The 23,467-nt window shown below is 45.9% G+C and overlaps 1 protein-coding gene across 1 annotated transcript in view; it reads right to left on the bottom strand.

The window, feature by feature from the left end:
* ADAMTSL3 (ADAMTS like 3) overlaps positions 1 to 21,962 on the bottom strand; it is a 415,333-nt gene extending 393,371 nt beyond the window's left edge. Inside the window, exons 1-2 of the mRNA XM_084817237.1 lie at positions 21,510 to 21,962; positions 17,049 to 17,136 (exon numbers count right to left, since the gene is read on the bottom strand). Of these exons, the coding sequence (XP_084673363.1) occupies positions 17,049 to 17,126 (78 nt within the window). The 5' untranslated portion in view covers positions 17,127 to 17,136; positions 21,510 to 21,962. The remainder of the gene's footprint in view (positions 1 to 17,048; positions 17,137 to 21,509) is intronic.
* Positions 21,963 to 23,467: the final 1,505 nt, after the last annotated feature.

Here is a 23,467-nt window from a genome sequence, read left to right as displayed (position 1 = left end):
TGACCTCCCCCCACCCTCTCAAATGCATCCTCTGCTCCCCTCCTCAAGAGTTCTGCAAACCAGAGTTGCAGTAAAATCCATCATTAGGGAGGCAAACATGTGATGGCACAGTTCCTTAACTTTTAAAAATATGACACCTGTGTGACCAGACACCCACGTCAATACAGGGAGGACAGGTAAAAACTGTGTGTGTGTGCGCGCACGCGCGTGCATGTGCGCGCATGTTAAGCCATTATTCCAAAATGTGCACAACCTATGGGGTAGGGGGGAAGAATGTTGGATGGAAGTCACCGAAAAAGAAGAAATGCACCACCCAGAAAAGAGGATAAAAAGGACGGAAATCTACATAAAATATGCACATGCTGGCAAATCCCCTCCATGCCCAACACAAAAGCCCCCAAACTACATACAAGGAAGTATGAAACTTATCTTTTTGCCTGCTTCCTCACAAATGGTATCTGTTGGGGCACGTATCTGAAAATGGCAGCAGATGTACAAGTATTACCATCCACCATTTAGCTTATTTGTGTATTGTACCTTTAGTTTCCCATCCAAAAGCATAAACATTAAAGATCTAAATCACTGCTGCACAAGTCATGGACACCTGACTTAAAAGTGAAACAGCTTAAGAATATAAAAATGTAAGATCCATGCTGGATCAGTACCAGAGTCCATTAGTCCAGCATTCTGTTCCCACAATAGCTAACCAGCTGCCTGTGGAAAACCCACAAGTAGGTCATGTGCAATAGCACCGTCCTGCTCATATTCCCCAGCAACTGATGTACATACTGCCTCTGATACTGGAGGTAACATATAGCCATCAGTACTAGTAGCCATTGAAAGTCTTCTCCTCCATGAATTGTCTAATCCCTTTTTCAAGCCAACCAAACTGGTGGCCATCACAACATCTTGTGGTAGAAAATTCCAGAGTTTAACAGTGTGCTGTGTGAAGAAGTCCTTCCTTTTATCTGTCCTGAATCTCCCACCAATTAGATTCATGGAATGACCCTGGGTTCTAGTATTATGAGGGAGACAAATGTCTCCCTATCCACTTTCTCTACACCATGCATAATTTTGTATACCTCTATCATGTCTCCTTTCACTTGCCTTTTCTCTAAGCTAAGCAGTTCCAGATGTTGTAACCTTTCCTCATAGGGGAATTGATCCAACCCACTTGATCATTTTAGGTGCCCCTTTCTCCACCTTTTCCAACTCTACAATTTCCTTGTTTGCTTTCATATTCAGTTGCTGCTTTCCCCCTTCTTTTCTCTTTTTGCTGGTCCAACAATAATATTCCCTGCAATAGCAAATATGCAGGGTTGTTTTTTTTTACTGGACGTGGATAATCATGGATATTCACAGCAATCTTAAAAAAGTATACCCAGTATTTCTTATGAATCCAGTGCACTTGTCACTGTTTGTGTATTTCATTCATTTTTTAATACCAGAACAACCAGGTATTTCCTGGTGGCATTCACCACCGAGTATGCACGATACAATACTGAGCCACTATGAAGGCAAAGACATATTGACAACTCCCTTTGAAGCACATGCTTTGCAGTGAAAGAAGCTAACAAAAAACACAACACACTGTCAATCAACATTCCATCACTTTGATGTCAAATATTCATACCCCCGGACAAAATGCTGCATGTAGCCAGCAACCTTCAGATCTCCATGCATACACCTGTGTCTTCCTCCTCAGTACATTCATTTACTAAAGATAAAAATACATTCAAACATTCAAAGCGACTTTAAAATACAGTTTTCATGGCAGAAAGCCACAGGGTTGTTGTTTTTTTAAAGTGAGTTTCCATCTTCTGCTTCAGTTCCGCCCCCTCCCCTCCAAAAGGAATAAGCGTACATAGTCTTGGACTTGTTTCTGATGTTTCCCTCTGCAGTAGTTGAATGAAATTTCTGCCAAGAGATAGAGTTTGGAACACCTGATAAAATGCTCTTCAGTGACACGCAATAAAAACCGACATTAGCAAATGGAAATTGTTTCCAATTCTGCAAGACTTATATGCAGAAGGCAAATTATCTTTCTGGATATCTCTGGTTTTTTGTGTGTTTTTTTCTTCTCCAAGAGAGGAGTGGGGGTGGGGGGACCAAAAGCAGTTTCTCAGAAAAGTTAATAGAAGTGGAAACAGCTTTAAATACCATCTGCTCTTTTTCTTGCACTTTACAACAAAGAGGAGATAAAATGATTCATGCCACATGAAAAGGAAATATAACTGGCTAGTTAGGGCTAAAAAAAATCCACTTGGACTCATCTCCAACAAGCAGAGTGAACAGAACAAACAAGACAGTGATGTCCTCCTTGTGACCCCAATGGGCTTTTTCTCTGAACAATAAAAGCACATTTAAATTTGAACAGCTATCCCAAATATTACAACATGAGGGCCCAATGCCTTTACGCCTACGCACGTTCTCACTGAAGTTCAGAACGAAGCCAACTGCAGGGCTTGGGAACCGCAAACTCCAATAGGTTAAGGAAAAGGCTGCCACTGAATTCACTTAAGGCATCCTTTCCCAACCTGGTGCCCTCCAGATGTTTTGGACTACAGATCCCATAAGCCACATGCAGCATAGCCAGTGGTCGGGGATGATTGGAGTTATGGCCTTGAACATCTGGAGGACACCAGGTTGGAGAAGACTGACTTGATGAAAACTCTGCAGAAAAACACAGATAAACAGGACATGATTTACCAAACCTGAACATCAGCCTAGTAGGATAAGGAAAATAGAACATACTGTTCTGATTGGCTCACTGCTGCAGCTTTAAATAATGGAAACCATATTGGAGGCAACGTCCTACATTGGTTCCAAAATATGGTGGACACTTCTGCATCACCAAAAATGAGGAAATGCATCACCAAAATAAAAAAGAGGGCACAGGTTAGAATAATATTTGCATTTGTTTGTTTGTTTGTTCGTTCATTTTTTAATACCAGAACAACCTGGTATTTTCTATTGGGATATTGGGCAATATAGAAATAAAATTTCTATACTGCCCAGTAGCCAAAGCTCTCTGGACGATTCACAGATTTATAAGTATAGATACAAATTTAGAAATCAGTACTATAATTTAAATAAAAATACAAGACATCTCCCCATAGTTGGAAAGACTGTGACCAGGTCATCTGTGTGCCTGCCCAGTCTGCTGTCTGGGTGATAGCTTTTGATGGGCAACTTCAAGACCCCTGCTGCTCTCTGTTCTTTGGGTTCTTTTGTCTTTAAACTTGGACCGGACACTCCTACAAATAGAGAACCGTCCTCTGACAGCCCTTCAAACCAACAGAGGACTGTCCTCTGTAAAGTAAGATACATGGTCATCCTACAGAGAAACCCAACAAATAGGCAAAAGGGGGGGGGACGAAGGTAGATCTCCAGAAGTGCTGGGCTTCAACACCCAGAAGCCCCTGCCAGCATAGCCAAAGGTCAGGAATGCTGGGAGTTGGTCAAAAACATCCCAACAGGTTCGGCCCAAGACATTTTGCTTCCTGAAGCAAAGGACAAGACAGTACCTCTCCCATTACGTGTACAAAAGCCGACTGGGCTGGCAGTTGAATCTTACGTCAACACTACCAATGGGTCATAGAATAATATCATAGAATAGTAGGGTTGGAAGAGGCCTACAAGACCATCGAGTCCAACCATCAAGTCAGCATTCTCCACTGCGCCTGAAGGCAGCAGTATAGTTTATGGAGTGCAGAGCAGGCCACGTGGCACAAACAGTTGCTGCCACCTCCCAGTATCTACCACCTGAAGTGACTGCCTCACTGCCCTGCATCTGAAGACCTACTTTCAGGCTTCAGCCCATTCCTGGTCTACACCAGACCAGACTTGCACAGTTTGTGACCCACCACACTGAATGCAGACTATCACAGATGTATTATCACCTGCCATGTAGGCAACATCCCTTCCCCCATTTTTAAATTCCTAGGCAAGTGGCAAAATCAGGATGTTGAGCACTTAGTAGGCAACCATATATGGCTAGTGGGCCAGATTTAGCCAGGAGGTTCAAAAGTTGTGCAGGCTTGTTCTCTTGTGAACTGGTAAAAAGCTCAATTTTTTACATATACATATCTATGTTGATTATATCACACAGCAGTGCTTTTCAGTTCCAGGCTTTTCTGGATTCACTGGAAACTTGGGAAGTTCGCATGGTTGCAAGCATTTGTGGTGCCTGTGAAAGTGGGAAGAGTGGCGCCTCCAACTGAGTTGTCTCAATCTGTGGTTATCTGAGGCTCACAGGAGAAGCTAATGTCATCTGACAGGGTCAGGTCTGAGCAATGATATGCAGTCTATTTAGAACAGTCAGGTCAAGGCAGGCGAAGTTGTGTTAGGTAAGTAGAGTCCAATCAAGGGAATTGCATCAGGCACAGCAAGCTAAGTAAAGGGAGAAGCCCTCTTGTGTAAAGGACAACTGCAACAGGAGCATGGATAGCTCAGAGTGAGCTTCATTACCTGGAGCTCTCTCCTAAATGAGCTCTCTCCTACTGGATACATAGAAGGATGTTGTCTCAGCAGTGAGCTAGAGCCAACTGAAGCCTTATGTAGGCTGTCGCAATCTGTACTGTTGTTAGCCCCTCTGGAGGAGCTGGCTGTATTCTTAAAGGGCCTTTGCCTGATTCTGTAGTCTCAGACTTCTGCAAAGCTGGGGAGATGGAGGTTCTGCTGGGGGTTCCTCCTCAAAGGATAATGGTAACATTTCATTTAAATATTTTGGCTAAGTAGCCACTGATAGACTCATCTTACAAGGATTTGCAATGGAGCTAGCATCCATCAGCAAATCTCGTTGCACCATGGTTAGCAGGAATGTGATGATTTCTTAGCCACATGGCAAGTAATTACTCATATACACATATATGTACAGTGGCTACATGGCAAGTATATGTACACTAGCAAGTATATGTACATTAGCAAGTATATGTATACTACATGGCAAATATATGTATACTAGAAAGTACCTGGCAAGTATATGTATACTAGCAACATGGCAGGTAATTAATCATATACACGAATATGTATAGTGGCTGGAGTGATGGACTGGGAGTCGGGAGATCCACGTTCTAGTCCCCACAGAGCCATGGAAGCTCACTGGGTGACTTTGGGCCCGTCACGGACTCTTAGCCCAACCTACCTCAGAGAGTTGTTGTTGCGAGGATAAAATGGAGGAGGAGGAGGATTAAAGAACACCTTGGGTTCTTTGAGGGAAAAAGGCAGGATATAAATGAAATAAATAAAGTGTTCAGTATGTACATTTTACATATGTTTTCCTGTGCTGTTTCTTGTTTTACATTGTATCTTATTCTTTTAGTGCACAGGTGCAGAAACGCAAGCTTGGGGCCCAAATCCAGCCTATCCAGGGTTCCCCAAATGGCCATGCCCACTTCCTCTGTCCCTTTCCCCCAAACCACTGATTGCTTGCTGGTTTCCCAGCTGTTGTGAAGTTTTTTCCCCATTTGAAAATGTTGAAATGCCTCTCCTAAGGCTTAGTTGCTGGCCATAAGAGCTTTGAGCTAAAATATGCTGGTAGTTTTGGCCCTGCCCCTTTTGCCTTTGGCCCTGCCCACCACTGGAATGCAGCCACTGAGAGCTTCCCCGAAATGGCATTCAGCTCTTGGGCTGAAAGAGGTTCAACACTCCTATTTTAGTTTTTGTGAGCCACCCAGAGAATTTATGTCATTGGGCAGATTAAAAATATTAATAAAATAATAAATCAGATTCCAATTATGCACATAAAGGCATTGCAGCCTTTATGTGCATAACTCTCTCACCACCACCCCTCACCCCTTCAAATAAAAAATTATCCAGCTTGATGCGTTAGGGAATGGCTCCTTAGAGATGAGTTGAGGTCATCCCAGAAGGATTTATTTTCTTTTTTTTAATCTATATTTATTTAATTTTTATAAGTGAAACAAACAATACCAACAACATGGTCAAAATCTACAGTTTCCAACATTACAGTATTCTGGGGAAGAAGAAAAAAATGAGGAAAGCAAAAGAAAGAGGTAAGAAAGAAAGAAAGAAAGAAAGAAAGAAAGAAAGAAAGAAAGAAAGATTATATCTAAGCTTAAAAAAAAATGAGGAAAGCAAAAGAGAGAAAAAAAGAAAGAACAAAAGATTATATCTAAGCTTCAATGAAAGCAAACCAAATATTCAAATATAAGTCCAATTGCAATTTATACCTATACAGCACTCTTCCAAACATTGCAAGTATTATTAAATCTGAAGAAGGATTTCTTGAGGGTGCCTCACCTACGCTAAATCCATTTGGCAAGCACTGGACCTTCTCAGTTATGGCACCAACATTGTAGGATTCCCCTCCTCTGGAGGACTGCTCATTTACACCACTATAATTTTAAGTGGATTGTTAATGGCACAATCCTATGCATGTTTAGACAGAAGTCCTATAAATCCCAGCGTTTCCCAGCCAGCCATGGCTGGGGAATGCTGGGAGGTGTAGGATTTTCTCTCTCTCTAAACATATATAGGATTGTGCCCTAAGACATATTTACAAATATAGTTTCCTGAACGCTTTTTCTTCGTAATCTATGTCTGCCCTGGGATATTTTGAAGATTAAGACATTTCTATCCTTCTCTTTCATTGTGTGCATTTATGTTTTGGAATGTTTATTGCTTTCACTGTACACTGCTTTGTGCCATCATGCATGCAAAAACAGTATACAAGTTTTGAAAACAGGTGTTAAGTGAACAGCACTATTGCTTCCTACTTGCACATTCATCCAGTTCCCATCAGATGACAGTGAGGTAACCACAAAACAATGCATAGTTTTCCCATTCAATTTTTTTGGGATTCTTTAACGTACATACATGATATAGATATAAATGACTTTAGAGGTTGTGATTTACAAACAGAGTAAGCTAACAGGATGTTTGAAAGACCCATGAGACTCACAACACTAAACAAAATGCATTTTCCAAGTAATCTAATTGCTCTCTCATTTTCAAGGCTATTCCCATCGGAGATGTAAATAATGTGCATTATAACTAGCTCATGTTATTGAAAATGCATTTACAACTTCCTTTGAGTGAAATACTATTTACAGCATAACACAAAACCATACAATTTGGTGGCATTATGGACTGTTCCAGTCATAAATTTTACCAGGTTACTGTACCCCCAAATCTATTTGGAGATGTGACAGAAACCATGGGGATAGAATACATTTATTATCGACAGCTGGGGGTCTCCAGTGTGGTGCCCACAGGCACCTCTCTTGACAACTGCCAGGCTCTCTACCCTCCTGATCTTTATTTTATTACTTACCATTTTTTGTAATTATCATTTTTTTAAAAAAACCTTAGGAGGCTGGCATGCTGCAAGTAAAGGGCTGCCCTCCTGCACCGTCTTTCTTTGGGTTCAAAGGAATAGTTTTGTGTTTTGGAGCTCAGATACCACCTCTGCATTGTTCTCAGTTCCTTGACAAAGTTATTTGTCTCTGAGCCTCATCGGTACGGTTTGCCTTCTGTGAAATGGGTGTTGGAGCGGAAGACTGTGAGTTCAAAGGCATGGCTTTGTGTTTTAAAGCTCAGTCCCCACCTCCATTTCTTGGGAAAGTTACTTTTCTTTTACTCTCATCAGTTTGCCTTCTGGGAAATGAATGCTTTTATGCCTGGGCAAGCCTGCCTGCCCCTCCATGGCAGCCATTTTGTGAAGGCACCCATGACTCTCTCAAAATTCCAACTGTAACCACAAACCCAAAAAGCTTGGGGATTCCCTGATCTACAGGTTGTTTGAGAGGCCCTTGGTCTCCCACCCTTTTAAGTAGACTCCATCCATTTTCCTTTGCTGCATCTTATGCCAGGAACAACCTCCCAGAACACATTCATGAAGCCAATTCTCTCTCTTCCCTCAAATCTCTCAAAGGAGGAGGTGGGCTTTGGCATAACAATCCCTCTATCCTCATCTCCGAATGAAACTGAGCTGAAGTCCATCTAACTGTGTTTCTTTACCCTTGCCCCTGTTATCATGGCCTCTTGCTTCCCTCTGCTTGTTGAATTCTGACTACTGATGGGTCGAATATTTTGACCCAGGCATTTTCAGCAGTTGGGTGGAGGAAAAGCAACATGTACAACCCAAAACTGCATTAATCTTCAGGGCAGGAAATGTCAAAGAATTTCACAATGAATGATGAGGTGGCGTCTTAAAAACGCACACATACCGAGAACAAAAAGGGGTTGTTGCCGCTTCAAGCAGTGGCTCAGCAGCCTGGTAATTTGGGACAGAAGGCTCCAATTAGAATGATGCTACTTCGTGATGTAGCATCGTTTCCAGGGGTTTTCTTGGGATGTGGGGCAAGATGGTTGCCTCCTTGAGGCAAATCTCTCTCTCTCTCTCAATTTGCACTATGAGTGGTGGAGGCATTGTATATAAACCATGCATTGGACAGGATGAAACAGTAGTGGCAGGACATTCCATTACCTCACTGCCTCTGACATGCCAGATCAAAGTCAAATTAAAATAACTATGCAAGTATGCTGATTTTCCCCTCATTTGCATCACTGCTTTCTCTAATGTTCATAGCATCCATTAGAAGTGGCTCTAATTTGACGTGTGATGAGATTGTTTGCCTTTATCCTTCAAGATAATCCTCACCGTCCCTTTGCACTGGATGAAATGCAGGGCGTTTTCTGTGTTGGCACCTATGATACATCTCCCCCCTTAGCTCCTTCTGCCAGCAAGTACAGACTTTATAATAATTAATAATCCCGTTCCCAAGAGCTTTTTATCCAATGTAGCATGACCTAGGGTGGGTACCAGTTTAAGTACTTTAGTGTTTGCTAGAACAACCGCAAGTCTTGTGGCACCCTAAATGTTATGGCATAAGCTTTCCTGGACTATAGTCCAGTTCAGATGCCAGCAACCACATTCAGAAAAGCAACGTAACGTTTTATGAAGATTCTGGATAGGGAAAAGCAGCTAACAAAAATGAATGCTTCAGGACCTTTAATAACCAGATGCCCATGTATGTTAGGAGGTGTTCTTTTGTGTTATTGTGACGAACCAAACCTCCCCCCGCCCCTCTTCCTGGAAAGGTCACTGATGTCCGAGTTGCATATATACCAAGACCATGGATCACGCTTAACCTTCTGCAGTTGCAGTTGAGTGTTACACTAGTCACAGAGTACCCATAACTGGAAAAAGAATGAAAAACATAGTTGCCTAGACAAAGTCTGGGAAAATCCATCTCGATGCATCCAAGGTGGGTGTTATTCACATTAGCCTCTCACCTCTTAGCGGCAGGCGCATGACCCAGACAATTCACAACACAAGCAAATTAACTACTTCAAAAAACCCAGAACAATAAAAGCCTTTTGGGAAGCCAGCTGATTTCATGTTGAATCAGCAAAGTGGGACCAGAGCCAAAGACTTCTGCAACTTTGTGAAGGTTTCTACAAGGTGCAAGCCAAGAAACATTTACGATGGAACAGAGCCCCAAGTCAGCCCCCTGTCCCATACCTTTGCATACCTGCATATCCCTGTGATAAGTGTCAGCCCAACTCTGTTCTTCATTAAACCAATAAAAGGGAGTGGAACATAGGCATCATATGTGCAAGTCTTTGTCAAGGAAGAAAACTTCCTTTGCTTCTGAAGTGATACACACACACACACACACACACACACACGCAAACACACACACACACAGTAGCAGCCATTGCTAAATGATGGCTTCTGAGTCAGTTGAGGCTCCCCTATTACTTCAAACGTGACTCCCAGGGAGTCCAAAAAAAATGAACAGATGTCACAGAGAGAATGTCCTAAATATAGGGATAGTCATCCTATGATCAGCCAGTAGGGATGTCCGGATTGTGTAAAATTCATTCTGTCTGTATTTCGTGGATTGTCTGTCAGGTGCCTTTTGTTCCATCACCTGCCGATGGATGGAATCAGATTTTTTTTGTTTCTGAATTTGTGCCAGTGTAAATTTGCACAAATGCACAACTGTGCAAAATAGCACGTGCAAGAATGCACATTTTCACGCTTTAGCATATGGGGAAATGCACATTTTGGCTAGTTTTTTTTATTTTGCATATTTTTCTACAACAAAATTTGCACAAAATTCAGGAAAGTTAGAAAATGAGTCTGGGGAATCCACTCGACAGGGGGGAAGCTGGCCCCCTGTGGAATCCATGGGTTGGATTCATGAAAATCTGAACTCATGTGGTTCCGTTGCAGATTTCTCCAACCATTCAATGCTTGTAGCAACTCACCAAAATGCGGGTGGCTGTTCATGAGGAGGGAGGGAGGGAGGGAGAGAGGCCTTAGTGGATGGGGCAAAGCCTGCAAGCCCCTACCCTGAGAATAGATGGGCTAGAATTGCCTTCCCCAGCCTGGTGCCTTCCAGATGTTTTAGACTACACACATGCACACACACACACCAAGTCCTAGCCAACATTAAGCCAATAGAGAGAACTGACCTTATGTCCCACATTAGAAATTCAGTGCTATGTCCTCAACAAGGTAGGACCAGGTAGTATAGGAGTGGGCACCTGGCCACATGTGGTCCCAGGTTTGGGGGGGCGGGTCAGGAGCCACATATGCACATATATTTTTTTAATCATCAAATTTAATTTTATTTTGAAATAAAGTTAACAAAATAACGGCAACAAAAGGAAGAACGCACATAATAAATCAGAGTCTCTAAAAAAAAAAGGAATTTGGTAATTATACATCTTAATCTATAACTGATATGTGTATGGAACATTTACAGTCAAATGGTCTACATAGGAGCTTAATACCTAATGAAAGTAAAAAAATAAGTTATACAACATATAAAAGGAGCGTGTATGTCATTTTGTGTGTATTAATCAGAAAAAATATAGGCAACTGTACTTGGCTGGAATTTTATCACATATGCACATGCATGTACAAACACACACGATGTCAGCATTGACTCCGGGCGCAGGGAGATAGTTAGCAACTCAGATTCAGAAGAGGAGCAGCCAGAACTGGGGGAGGCTTTTCACAGGCCAGTTCAGATATGGGTAAGCGTGCTTCTCAGGTTACCAGCTCCCAGATGGCTGGGCATGAAACCTCATCCTGACCCCCCTCTGTGAGAAGCAGCGAGCAGGAGGAGGAGGGGCTTGAGGATTGTGACCTAAGGGACGCCAGGCAGAGACACAGAGCTAAGAGGGAAACGTCAGGGGTGGAGCTTAGATGTTCGAACCGGTTAGCGATGCGTGAGAGGCTACGCCGGGAGCAGCAGGCGAGGGGCAGGACCTCCCTCCCTAAGTTAGCCTAGTCAGACAGCCGCCCTTTCAAACCGTGGGCAACTTTCATTTATTCCCATTTGAATCCCCTGGAGGCATTCCTTTGTAGCCAGAAAGTCTTCAAGGGGTTTGCACCTGTAATGAACCTGTGAATAATGAATTAAAGGCATGAGACTGAAGCCTATTTGTGTGTGTGTGAGAGTGCCTGAGGAAGGAGGGAGTCAAGGGAACCCTGACACACACACACACACGCATGCACGCACTAAAGCCTCCTCTCACCCCCAGCAACCCGGTCAGGATTGGTGCTTGGGTGCCTCCATTAGCAGCATGGAAGCAGCAATCCCGGCTGCTTCAGGGTTGCTGGGAGAGGGGAGGCTAAAGCCTGACTGGGGCTGCTGTCGTAGCGCCGCTAACAGGGCCCATCGCTCAGTGGCAGAGCACGTGCACTGCAAGCAGAAGGTCTTGGCTTCAATCCCTGAGTCCCCAAGAGTGGTGCAGTGAGCCGGGGTTCAAAGGGATGCACCACCAGAACTTTTTGATTAGGAGGGACACGGACATCCTCTGCCAGCCTCCTCCTCAGACTTCCTGTTCCCTCTGTTTAGCTGCAATCCTCACACAGTAGGGGGGGGGGTGATTTTTTCCCAGCAACAATAGATTGTTCCCTGTTGAAATGCAAAGTATTTTGGGTGGCTTGGCCTTGAATGGGCAACGAAGACCCACCAGCTTTACAAAAGACCTGCTCCTGGTGGAGATGAGAAACTGCTAGAACTGGTTTGTTGATATGGGTCAACACAGCTGCCAGAATGTTTGGACTCTCCTTAAGAGGGTGGCTATGCAGACTGTTATGAGTTCCTGCACTTCAAAATTTACCACTACACCACTGATCTCCAGTTTAAAGAATCAAGTAATAGGCAATGGGAAAAGAGCTCTACTAGTCAGCATAGCTGGGCTAGAATAGCCTTCCCCAACCTAGTGCCCTCAAGATGTTTTAGATTACATCTCCCATCAGATCTAGCCAGCATGGCTAACAGTCAGGGATGATGGGAGCTGTAGTCCAAACTATCTGGAGGGCACCAGGCTGGAGAAGGCTGAACTGGATAGACAAGTGGTCTGAGCTGGTATAAGGCAGCTTTCTGTGTTCCTACAAGCTGGGCCTGAGGAAGGAAGTCTAAAGAAAAGGCCTTGGCTTGCTGTCTGTGGCTGCCAACAGAACGCTCAGGCCTGGAATCTAAACCAACATGGAATGGCAGATAAATGGTTCCCAGCCAATCAGTACTAAGGATGTCCTTCAAATTGGCAGGGAATGATTGGCCAGTTTCTGCCCTCTTGCTAGGCCAGCCTAGCTGCTAAAATCTCTGCTGATAGTTCTGTGGGGGATTCAGATTCTAGTGTCATGGGAATCAGCACTAAATGGGAGGCAAAAACGATGTGCGTCTTGAGATTTAGGTCCATGTGAAATTTCTGGGTGTGCCTCTGAAGTGTAGAACTTTGGCCACTGCTACTCTACATCTTGCAAGAAGTGTGTATGTAATGACAGGAGAAAACATCCTAAATCACTCCTCCTAACCATCCAGATTTTTGGCACTGCAGAAAGAACTACAGCATGATTTCCGACCATAAACAAATGTTCCACTTACTTAGCCCTATAAAGCAGTGTTATTAAACAATGGGCATCACCCACATTGACAGTAGTGGTAACAGTTAGCTTGTAGCAGCAATGTGGTAATTACAATGTTGAGAGAGCTTTGAACATTGTTTTACAGTTCAGCCGGGCTAACTTGCATTCAGTGTGTTTCTAAGCAGTCCAGAAGCACGACAACCTTGACCATTTCTGGAAACCAGATTCTTCTATAGACACTGACAGCTTTTCAGATATTCTTTTACTATTCTTTCTCTAGCATCATTAAATGTAACTCAAACACCAGATCTAGCACTGCTTCTCAATTTGTATTGATGTTCTTTTGCATTTGTTATTTAAACAACTTTTTTTTAAGTGCATTTCCACTATGTGACATTTACACCAATACAAGAACTATCTACACAGCACTTGCATGTTTCTCAACCATAATGAAAACAATGGAGCGGGCACCCCAGTCCAGAACACATTAAGTGGCTCACACTGAAATCAAACAGAATGACACAGGACCAGGATGTTACACACACATTATTGTTGGCTTGTTTGCAGTCAAAATGCAAGGATGTAACGTGTTACACCTGAAAAGCATCCTTTTAACTGTATGTAATGCACAAGTGACATAAATGGCAACCCCTTTTGTAAAAATACAGATGGCAGATGAACAAACTGAGGCTGAAGGAGCTCTCCCTTGAAAGGGTGGCTTTTAAATTAAAAAATAAACAACTCCATTAATTAATAAACTTCATCCTATAACTGGGGTGAGCAACTTCTAGGGGTTGTGGGGCTACATTTGCACATCTTTTACTGAACTTGAGTTAACCTAATATAGGTAGTAATTTAATATGCATTTTGGATTTTTAAAAATTTATTTTTTGTTCTGGCCAACCTGGGCTACCTTTGCTTTTTATATTATGTTGTAAATTTTAAATATTGTTTATCATTTTGAACATTGGAAAAGGGACCTCTAAATATCTTAAATAAATAATAACACTGAAGCAAATTATTTTATTTTGGTAACCTGTTCCTGCTGCCACTAGTTTTTGGTGGATTTTTTTTAAAAAAAATCAAAGTAACTCAAAAATATAAATACACATTAACATAAAATTAATTTTAAAAGCAGCCCTTGGCTTTCTGTTGGGCCTTTGTTCTTTCTACTCCACACACACCCCTCCAGCAAAACTGGGGACAACAGCTGTTTGGATCCCAAGAACAGTAATTAAAAAGCTGCCATTAGTCATAAAGTAACTGCAGGAACTTGCATCAGCTTTGCGGTAATGCTGTCAAAGATAACACCAGATACTTCATTGGAGTGTGTGCTTGGCAAATCCTTCCCTGTCTTTCTTTTGGGGAGGTTTCTAAACTAGCCTTCAAAACCTACACTTCTGTGTAGCTTGAACACAAAACTGCCATTTCACCTGAGAATTTATACAAAATTATCATAACCTTCAAAGTCTTCTTTCTTTCTTTGGTTTTTGTGGGGGTTGTTTGCCATTTTGACTGTTTTTCTAACGCTTATAGTGTTAGAATGGGGGTGGAGAACTTTAGGCCCTCCAGAGATCCCAATTCAGCCCCTCACCCGAGCTTCCCAGATGGCAACATCTCCGTCCCCTGGCCCTGCTTCCCCTTTCCAACCACTGATTGTTTGGCAGTTTCTCAGCTTTTGCACATTTTCCCCAGGGCCAGCCCAAGACATTTTGCCGCCTGAGGCAAAGGACAAGATGGCACCACCTTCCATTCCATGGACTGGCCAACTTGGGCATCAGAAATGTCGTCTTCTTCTTTGTTTTACACCATTCGTGTGCAACAAATTAGTAACACAGGCATGTAGGGCCACCTGACAGGACCAGCTCCAGGTCTGAAGGGGCCCTGGGCAAAGGATGCTCAGTGTCTGAAGGCCCTGGCAAGCTTTCTTGGTGGTGATGCACAACAGTGGCAGCGTTCTGGAGGCTGGCCCAGCAGGCATTTTAATTTCTCACAATGCCCCAGAGCACCACTACATCAGGGGCATTGTGGGAAACCAAGATGGCAGCTAGATCCAGACTCCCAGCCAGGGCCGGCTCCAGGGTCTTTGAGGGCCCTTGGGCCAGATACCCTCAATGGCCCTCCTCCCTCTGTGAGTCTACCTTCTCACCACCATTGTCACCAGCTGCTATTGCTCCTCACCCTCTTTCTAGTATTGCTACCACTTGCTTGACAGTCGGTGAGCAAGTAGGCAAGGGCATCTATTGCTCCTCCTTCTCACCACCACATTATCTGGGCCAGAGCGAGAGGCAGGTGACCACACAGGTTTCGAGGAGAAGGAGCAGCAGCAACTCCAGGGGGCTTTTGCCAGTGGGCCCCTTGCTGGGGTGCGGCCTCTCCGCAAGTGCCCAACCATACCTACCCTTGATGTCAGCACTGCTCCTGGCACTGCTTTTAATGCCAGGCCAAGAAAAAACATTACAGGGAGCCCATGACAGGCATCACTGCAGTGGGCCCTGCCAGGGTGTTGAGGCCCTGGCAGCTAGTGCTGTGCCAAAACCCTACCTGCCCTTTTGCAACCTCTTCATTTCCCTGTGAAAGAGGCAGTTGTTTTTCTGCCTCATTCGTTGGGATGTTGAGAATTTCAGAGAAATTTCTCAAGGTGCAGGGCTTCTGTGCTTACCCTACTATAGGGAAGTGACAGAGGAGGGCATGTGCTTTTTCTTTTCCCGTTTCCCCTATTCTGTCCTTGCAGCCTCTCCAGCTGCTTGAGCTTCTTGGAAAGACCCCTAGAGAACTCAGCCAGAACTTCCTCCCTTGGGGCTTTCCAGTGCTGCTGCCTGCTGAGTACCTGAGAGCTAAGAGAGGCAGTTTTGGTTTTGCTTTGTTGTTATTGTTGTTGTTGTAGGAGGAGGAGGAAGAAGAAGAAGAAGAAGAAGAAGAGGAAGAGGAAGAGGAAGAAGAACTACTCCTCTCTCATCTCCAATGAGTGGTTGAAAATCAACAGATCAAAAAAATTCAGCACAGTGCTACTGGCAGCTGCTGAACTTGCTGTGTAGACTAGTACAGAATGTTGTGGGCTAGTAACTTTTATGGACCTATTTGGAAGGCAGCTGTAGACTTCTGGATCTTTACCCAGAACTTTATCCAACATAGGCGCTGTCTTTTACCAAGTCAGATGATTTGTCCATCTTCTCGGGTGCTGACAGGAGCAGGGAGATGTGAAAATATTACACCAGTTTTGAAATCTCTGCACTGGCTGCCAGTGAGCTGCCAGGCCCAACTCAAGGTGTCAGTGCAAGCAGGTACAAAGCCCTAAATGGCTCAGGAGGACCCAGGTACTGGAAGGACTGCCTTCTCCAATGCCTGGGATTTAATCCGGGGAGGCTTTGCTTGTGGTGTCCTTGAGGAATGTGGCCCATGTGGCTACTGAATGTGGCAGGGTCTTTTTGGTGGTGGCATCCTTTTGGAACACCCTTTCAGAAGAGATTGAGCTGTCCCGCACACTGTTGTTATTTAGGCATTGGTTAAAGATCTATTTCTTTTTGTAGGATTTGAGGGTATAGGCAAGTGCTCTATTTAGTTTTATATTATTACTGATTGATTCTCTTGATGGTTTCATTGTATTTTATTATATATTTGTGATTTTAGACTCATGATTTTAATGTTGTCTATGTTATCTATTATATTTTATAGAGCTTGTTAGCTGCCCTGGACTCTTAGTGAGGAAGGGCAGGATAGAAATGAAATCAATCAATCATACTTTGACTTGCAGCAGCATATTAAGCACAGGACTTTCACATTACCTGGTTACCTGATCTTTTTTTAAGCTGCAGCGATACTTGTGACTGAACCTGGCACCTTCTGCACATAAAGTATGTGCTCCTGCCCAAACTCAGTATCCATATTACTTGAATGTCTACCATTCAAGTATCTAATGGAAAAGGATAGCCCAGGTCCAGCAATCAACCAAGGATTCACTTCTCTCCTGCCCACCTCTTGGCTCCACAGATATAAAAGCTGGGGGTGGGTAGGGGAAACTGCTTAACAAAAAAGATGAGAACAAAAATACATATTTTCTACACAGCTGCCTTTGATTCTAGCATCAGCAACATGCTAGCATACAACCATTTCAGCAACTTGTTGGTTTTTCATAACATCAATCATCCAGTTTGCAAGTAGCTGTCAAGCCTGCAACACCTTTGCTTACCTGTAGATGGGCACAGATGGCGGAGACTGTGAACCAGGTGATCTCCCACGAGAGCCCTGTGAATCTTGCGTTGGCCATCCTCTTGCACCTTTAAGAAAAAGAGAGTGAAAAGGTTTTGCAGCTTTAAAAGAAAAAAGTCAAGTGCACCCCGCGAGAACCTGAATGACTAAAACAAATTGGGCAGCAAGTCCAAGCTGGGCTTTGGAAACAGCACAGCCTAAACAACCGAGGTTTGTGCTGGCCAGGAAAGCAGACTCGCAGAGAACAACATGAGCACAGCATGAAGGGTGAGGTACTTCCAATTAGGGCAGGAGGTGGGGGAGCTGGCCAGAGGAGCAAGAGCTCAGTTCTTCTCTTTGCTCACAAGTCAGTTTATCAAGTCAGCAACCTTCCCCCCACCCAGCACCCCATTCCCCTTCCGCCATTACCATACACACACAGGAGCCAAGGAGAAATTGAATCTGCTAAGCTATTTCAACACTTTTTCCCTGGCTTCCCAGCAAAAGAACAAAACTCCCCGGCTACAGGATCCATTTACCAAGCCTTCCAAGCAATGTTGGCTATGCAGCTCCATGGCACAAAAGCAACTTGCTTGCTATGCTGGGGGGGTGGGAGGAGAGCACTGCTTCACGATTAGAATTGGAGCACTATTAACAGTTTCTGTGGAAAGGGCAGGATTAAATTGTCACAGTTTTTGTGCTGAGGTTAAACGTTTTGGTTCAGAAAGTCAGCTAGTTTGACTGCCCCTTTCTGTGAAAAATCTCTCAAGTGTTTCCCCTACCCAAAACATTATTGCATTAAGACGCCCGTTTTACCAGTGGCCACCACCCATCTTCATATGACCATGGAGTCTGCAACGTTTCTCATGGTGAGAAGAACAGTGCCAGCTCCAGCGCTGGGCAAAGCAGCACATCTGCAAACCTGGAGGGCCCCCTCCTCTATCAACAGGCAGGGCCGGCCTTACCATTAGTCAGGGTGAAGCAGTTGCCTCAGGCAGAAGATGCTGGGAGGTGGCAGCAAGGTGTTGGAGGAAAGGTCTACGTACCTCACGGCCTGCCTTATGCTCCCTTAGTTAGCCTGCTGCCTTCAGGTTCAATGGAGGATGCTGTTCCTTCACCAGTGTTGAAGAAACAATCTAGTCAGCTTTTGTACATGAAATGGGAGAGGGTGCCATCTTGTTCTTTGCCTCAGGCAGCAAAATATCTTGGGCTAGCCCCGTCAACAGGTCTTGGTGTGCTCACCTGGCTATGGTGGCAGCGCTCCAAACAGTACTGGGTGGAAGAGGTTGATGCCTGTTTTAAATTTCCACGGCGAGCTAGAGCAGGGGTGGCCAACTTGTAGGCCAAAACACCTGGAGGGCCACAGCTTTCATCATCCCTCACAGGCCAGAACATCTGGAGGGCCATAGGTTGCCCACCTCTGTGCTAGTAACGTTAAGACAGGGGCATTGTGGGAAATTGATCCAGCCTTGCGTGGCTGGGTGGAGTACCAAACCAGGGGGAAGGAAATTACTGGGGGAGAAGGCAGGCATCAACAGTAGGCTCTAACAGGGTGCCAAGGCACTGGCAGCTACCCAAGGATGCAAGATGCTGACACCAACCCAGGAGAAGAAGCATCGTCTCCACAGGGACTCTAATTGGATGGTTGAGCACATTTTTGCAGCCTTTTTTGCTATGGATACTTAATTCTGCTGGCCTTTAATGGGGACAAAACACTCCTCCCTCCTACTTCTATTTTAGTTTCCTTTCAAGCCATATAACAACTTAGGACAGGTTTCTTTCAACATTTAAATATAACACAAAATCCAAAAATGTCACTGATCAGGGGTGTTGAACCTCAGGTTCGTGGGCCAAATCCATCCCTGCAGGGAGCCCAGATGGCCACACCCGCTTCCCTCGGCCACCAATCATTTGGTGGTTTCCTGGCTTTTGTGGAGTTTTTCCCATTCTAAAAAGTTGAAATGCCTCCCCTAAGGCTTACTTACTGGCAGTAAGCTAAGCTAAAATATGTTGGGATTTTGGGCCCCATCCCATTTGCCTGTGGCTCCGCCCACAGCCCCAGAGAACTTCTCTGAAACTGAGCTTGGCCCTCGGGAGAAAGAGATTTGACAGCCCTGTCATAGATAAAAGGCAGTATGATGTTATGCAGCTGTCCCCAACACTCCAGCTGTGTTGGAAGGCAACTGCTCTCACTCCCAGCCAGCTCATGTAATGGTTAAGAGTGGTGGTCTAGGAACGGGGAGACTGGGGTTCAAATCCCCACACAGCCATGAAATATTCTTGGGTGACTCTATCAGCCCAGCTTACTTCACAGGTACCATATCCGCCTCCCTGAGCTCCTTGGAGGAAAGGCAGATACAAATGTAAAAAAAACCCCTATAAATAATAAAAGCACCAAGATTAAAACTATCCTAAACATGCATACACTTCAACATTTTAAGCCTCTTCTTGCTTTCTTCTTTCCACAGTTTTCCCACTCCCACCGACCCATCCACCCCCAGTAAATCTGCAGCATCACTCCATTGACATCACTTGAGATAAGGAGGCTGTAAAGTTAAATTATAAAGTCTTAAGATTAGATATGGGTATATTAAAATAAGACTGCTAGATGTATCCCTCCAAAGACTGGTCTTGTAAGCATCTCAGCCCAGGAACAGATCTTTCATGCTCATGTTATTCTTCGTAGGGCCATGCACATTGATACTAGTGCTATATTATATTTCCAAATAAGGGTTTGGAAATGATGGCCAAATAACGTTTAGATGTGCAGTGCGCTGCTATAGCCCTGATGCTCAATATCTCAGGCACTGCTTCCATGCAACCTCCCTGTATTCCCATAGAATTTATGTCGAGATCCTGTTCTTCCCTTACTCTACACAGGTATTTATTTATTGCATTTTTATCCCACCTTTCAGCCAAAAAAGGCTCCCAAGGCAGCTTACAGTGAAATAAGACAGTCCCTGCCTGTAGGCTTACAATCTGAAAGACATGACACAGAAGAAAGGGGATTGGGAGGGAAGAGGAAACAAGCAAATCCAGGCACTAGATTCTTAGTTTCAAAGATCAACAGATCATGGGCAGAGTGGAAGGGCTGCTGCTTCCTCTCCCTCTCATGTGATTTCTTCAGCAGCAACAGCTGGTAGCAGGAGGGAGAGGGTTCTCAGCTGAAGCTATATCCAGGCAGGAAGGAGGTACTACTCCTACCTGGAGTCTCTCCCCCCCCATGCATCCCTCTCCAAATGCGTCATACCACCTGCTACAGATCTTGGGACAAGGCAGGCTATAAGAATCCCTGGGGATCATATTCAATCTGGCATTTGCTGTAGGAGATGGCCAGGGACCATGTGGTCCTCCAGATGTTTTTGGACTGCAGCTCCCATCATGCCTCACCACTGACTATGCTGGCTAGGGTTGATGGGAGCTGCAGTTCACCAACACCTGGAGGGCCCCATGTCCCGCCCCCCCACCCCGAGGACAACGAGTCAGGAGCAACACTCCCGGGAAGCTGCCCTTTTCTCATATCCTAGGTTAGACACATCCTTTCACAGAAAAACCCAGCTCTTTGAATCTACATGGGGACGTGGTGCAGGTGCTCAAGGCTGAATGCCTTCCCCACATGCTCAGAGGCACCATTTCTTTCATGGACATTTCTAAGGGATCTCAGACCTTGCATTGAACATCATGCTCAGGGCACGAATTAAGCCATGGGTGCCCCTCTCTCTGTGGCACAGCAGAGGCAGGGCTTGTAGGGATGCAGCGCTGGCCCTTTTTTATTAGCGGGAACGCTGATGTCATCTGCAACCCCCTCAGGCTTCCTTGTTCCTTATGAGCTTAGCTACAATCCACACTATTGCCTGGTTTGTAGATTATGGTTGTTACTGAATCGCGGGTTGGCATTAGGTGAGAACCCTGCACTACCGTTTAACTGGTTGGTAACCACAAACAACCCGGAGTTCACAACCCAACAACAAACCATGGGTTCTTTTCCTGGGTTGTTTGTGATTAAGAATCCATCATTAAACCATAGTGCAGAGTTTGCACGTAACAACAACCCAGACCCCACCCATAGTCTGGGTTGTCCTTAGGTCAAATAAGGACCTAATCAAATCAGTATATTGTTCCTTATTGTATTGCAAAATATGGAGGGGGGGGGGGATATCTGCGCTCTTTCCGGAAGACCTGCTCCTGGTGGAGAGACAAACTGCGAGCACCAGCGTGTTAATGTGGACCAACATCACGGGCTGAGTTTTTGGACTCCGCTCGGGGGCGTGGATACGGGGGCTGCCACGAGGAGCGCCCGCGTTGCGGAACGCACCACTCCCCCAAAGCCGCCTCTTGCGATAGAAACGGAGCCTCCTGCCTGCCCCTGGCGTCCACGGGGCGCCGCGCGCGCATCAAACCCTCGCCTCTTTGCGCGGGGCAGCCTCCCCCCCCGCGCGCCAATTCCCGCGCCCTCACCCACCTCGCGCGCCGGCGGCGGCTCTGTCTCTCTGTCTTGGCTCTGCCGTCTGTCGCGGCGGCTCCTCAGGGGGAAGGGAGCGGGCGTGGGCTGGGCGGCAAGGCGAAGCCTCCCCTCCTCCCCTCCTCTCCTCCTCCTGCTGCTGTCAAAGCACCAGGGACGTCGCCGCATGCTTGCAACGCGGAGCTGGCAGGCGAACAAGCGCCCGCCCTTTGGCTGGCTGGCTGGCTGGCTCTCCCTCCAGGCTCCAGGCTCCAGCCCACCGCCCCGCCAGCCCTCCTTAGACGAGCCGAGGCCCTCGGAGGAAGCGGCGGGGAGAGCAGCGCCAGCGGCAGCGCCGCCGTCTTCTCCAGGGGCGGGCAGAGCCGCCGCCGCCGCCGCCCCCCCCGCGCAAACGGGCTGGCCGGCTGCGGCCGGTGAGCGCTCGCGCGTCGTCCCCGTCCCTTGCTCGGCTGCGCGCGCCCTCCGGCCCGCGTCCTTCGGCGCCCCCGGGCAAAGCCCGCTTCCTGCGCTCAGCCCGGGGTTGCCAGTTCGAGCCACACCCCCTCGAACTTGTTTTCAGCCCCTGATTACCACCAGCAACGTGGAAATGTGCGAAAGGGGGGGGGGCGGGGAAGAGTGCCTCTGAACGCGTGCAGAGTGCCCCCCCCCTCTCTCTCACACACACACACACACACACACACAAAAGAGAGACGCTAAAAAGCTCAATCCGACACATGTACATTGGGAAGCAAGTCCCCCTGTGTTCATTGCTCCCTAGGAAGGAAAACCAGTGTGGAGCAGTGGTTAAAGTGTTGGGCTGGGGCCGGGGAGACCCGCATTCCAGTCCGCACGCGGCCGTGAAGCTCACTGGGTGACTTTGTGTCAGTCGCTGACTTTCAGCCTAACCTACCTCACAGGGTTGTTGTGCAGGGGAGGAGGAGGCCCATGCATGCCGCCTTGGGCTCCTCGGAGGGAAGGCGGGATATAAATGTGACAAGTAAATAATAAAGTGTGTTTAGGATGGGCACCTCCTGTGGACGTCTACCTGGGAGTAAGCCCTACTGAATGCAATAGGGCTTCCTTCAGAGCAAATGTGCACCGGATTGAGCTGTAAATCCGGTTTTGCACATTTCTCGCCTCTCCTCCTGCGAAGGCTGAAGCCTCGGTACATTAATTTGGAATGGGCAAGCGACCTGCACTGCAACCGAATGCAGTGAGCTCAGCGGTAGTCACTCCAAAATAAGCGTGCCTAGGATTGCGACCTTTATAATGGGACTGTCTCCCCCACTCTGTCTTGCATTGATATATAGGGCATGTGTGCATCGGACAACATGTGCCATGCTCGATTTCTGGGGCTGGTTCGCTCATTCAAGTACATCAGCTGGATGACCCCAACATCAAGCCACCACTTGCATGTGTGAATGGACCATTCCGGATCTAACACCACAGATACAGCTTTTGGTTTTTTCAGTGATATCAGCTCACAGGCAGTGCTTTTCGGCGGAGTCAGTTCACACGTTCAGCTGCTCAGTATCAAGTATACAGGAACCAAACAGAAAGAAATCAGATAATATACACGCAGAGTGCATCACCGAAATAAGGACCCATCGCAGAATTGGACAGCATAAACTCCCCATGCAGGTGTTACCATGTCAAACATGCAGTACGAGGAGGGCTGAGAGGGTAGTATCCAATGTTAGCCCTACGTAGAGTAGACCCACTGAAAGGAATGGACTTAAGTTAGTCGTGTCTAACATACGTCCCATTCATTTCAATGGGTCTCTACATAGAGCTAACATCGGATAATACCACTATATTGCTTCCAAACGGCTATCAGCGCGACCCTATGTATGTCTACTCTGAAGTAACTCCCGTTGAATTCAACGGCGTTTACTCCCAGGTACGTCCGTATCGGATTGCAGCCTGGCTTGAGGCTGTTGGCGCGCCAGACACACCGTGCAGCCAAGTCTCACTTATTC

This window comes from Heloderma suspectum, chromosome 11, assembly GCF_057233095.1.
Source record: "Heloderma suspectum isolate Gila_16-S chromosome 11, 16-S_ref, whole genome shotgun sequence".
Taxonomy (NCBI): domain Eukaryota; kingdom Metazoa; phylum Chordata; class Lepidosauria; order Squamata; family Helodermatidae; genus Heloderma; species Heloderma suspectum.
Note: the sequence above shows the minus strand (reverse complement) of the source record. Positions and strands in the feature narration are given on the sequence as shown.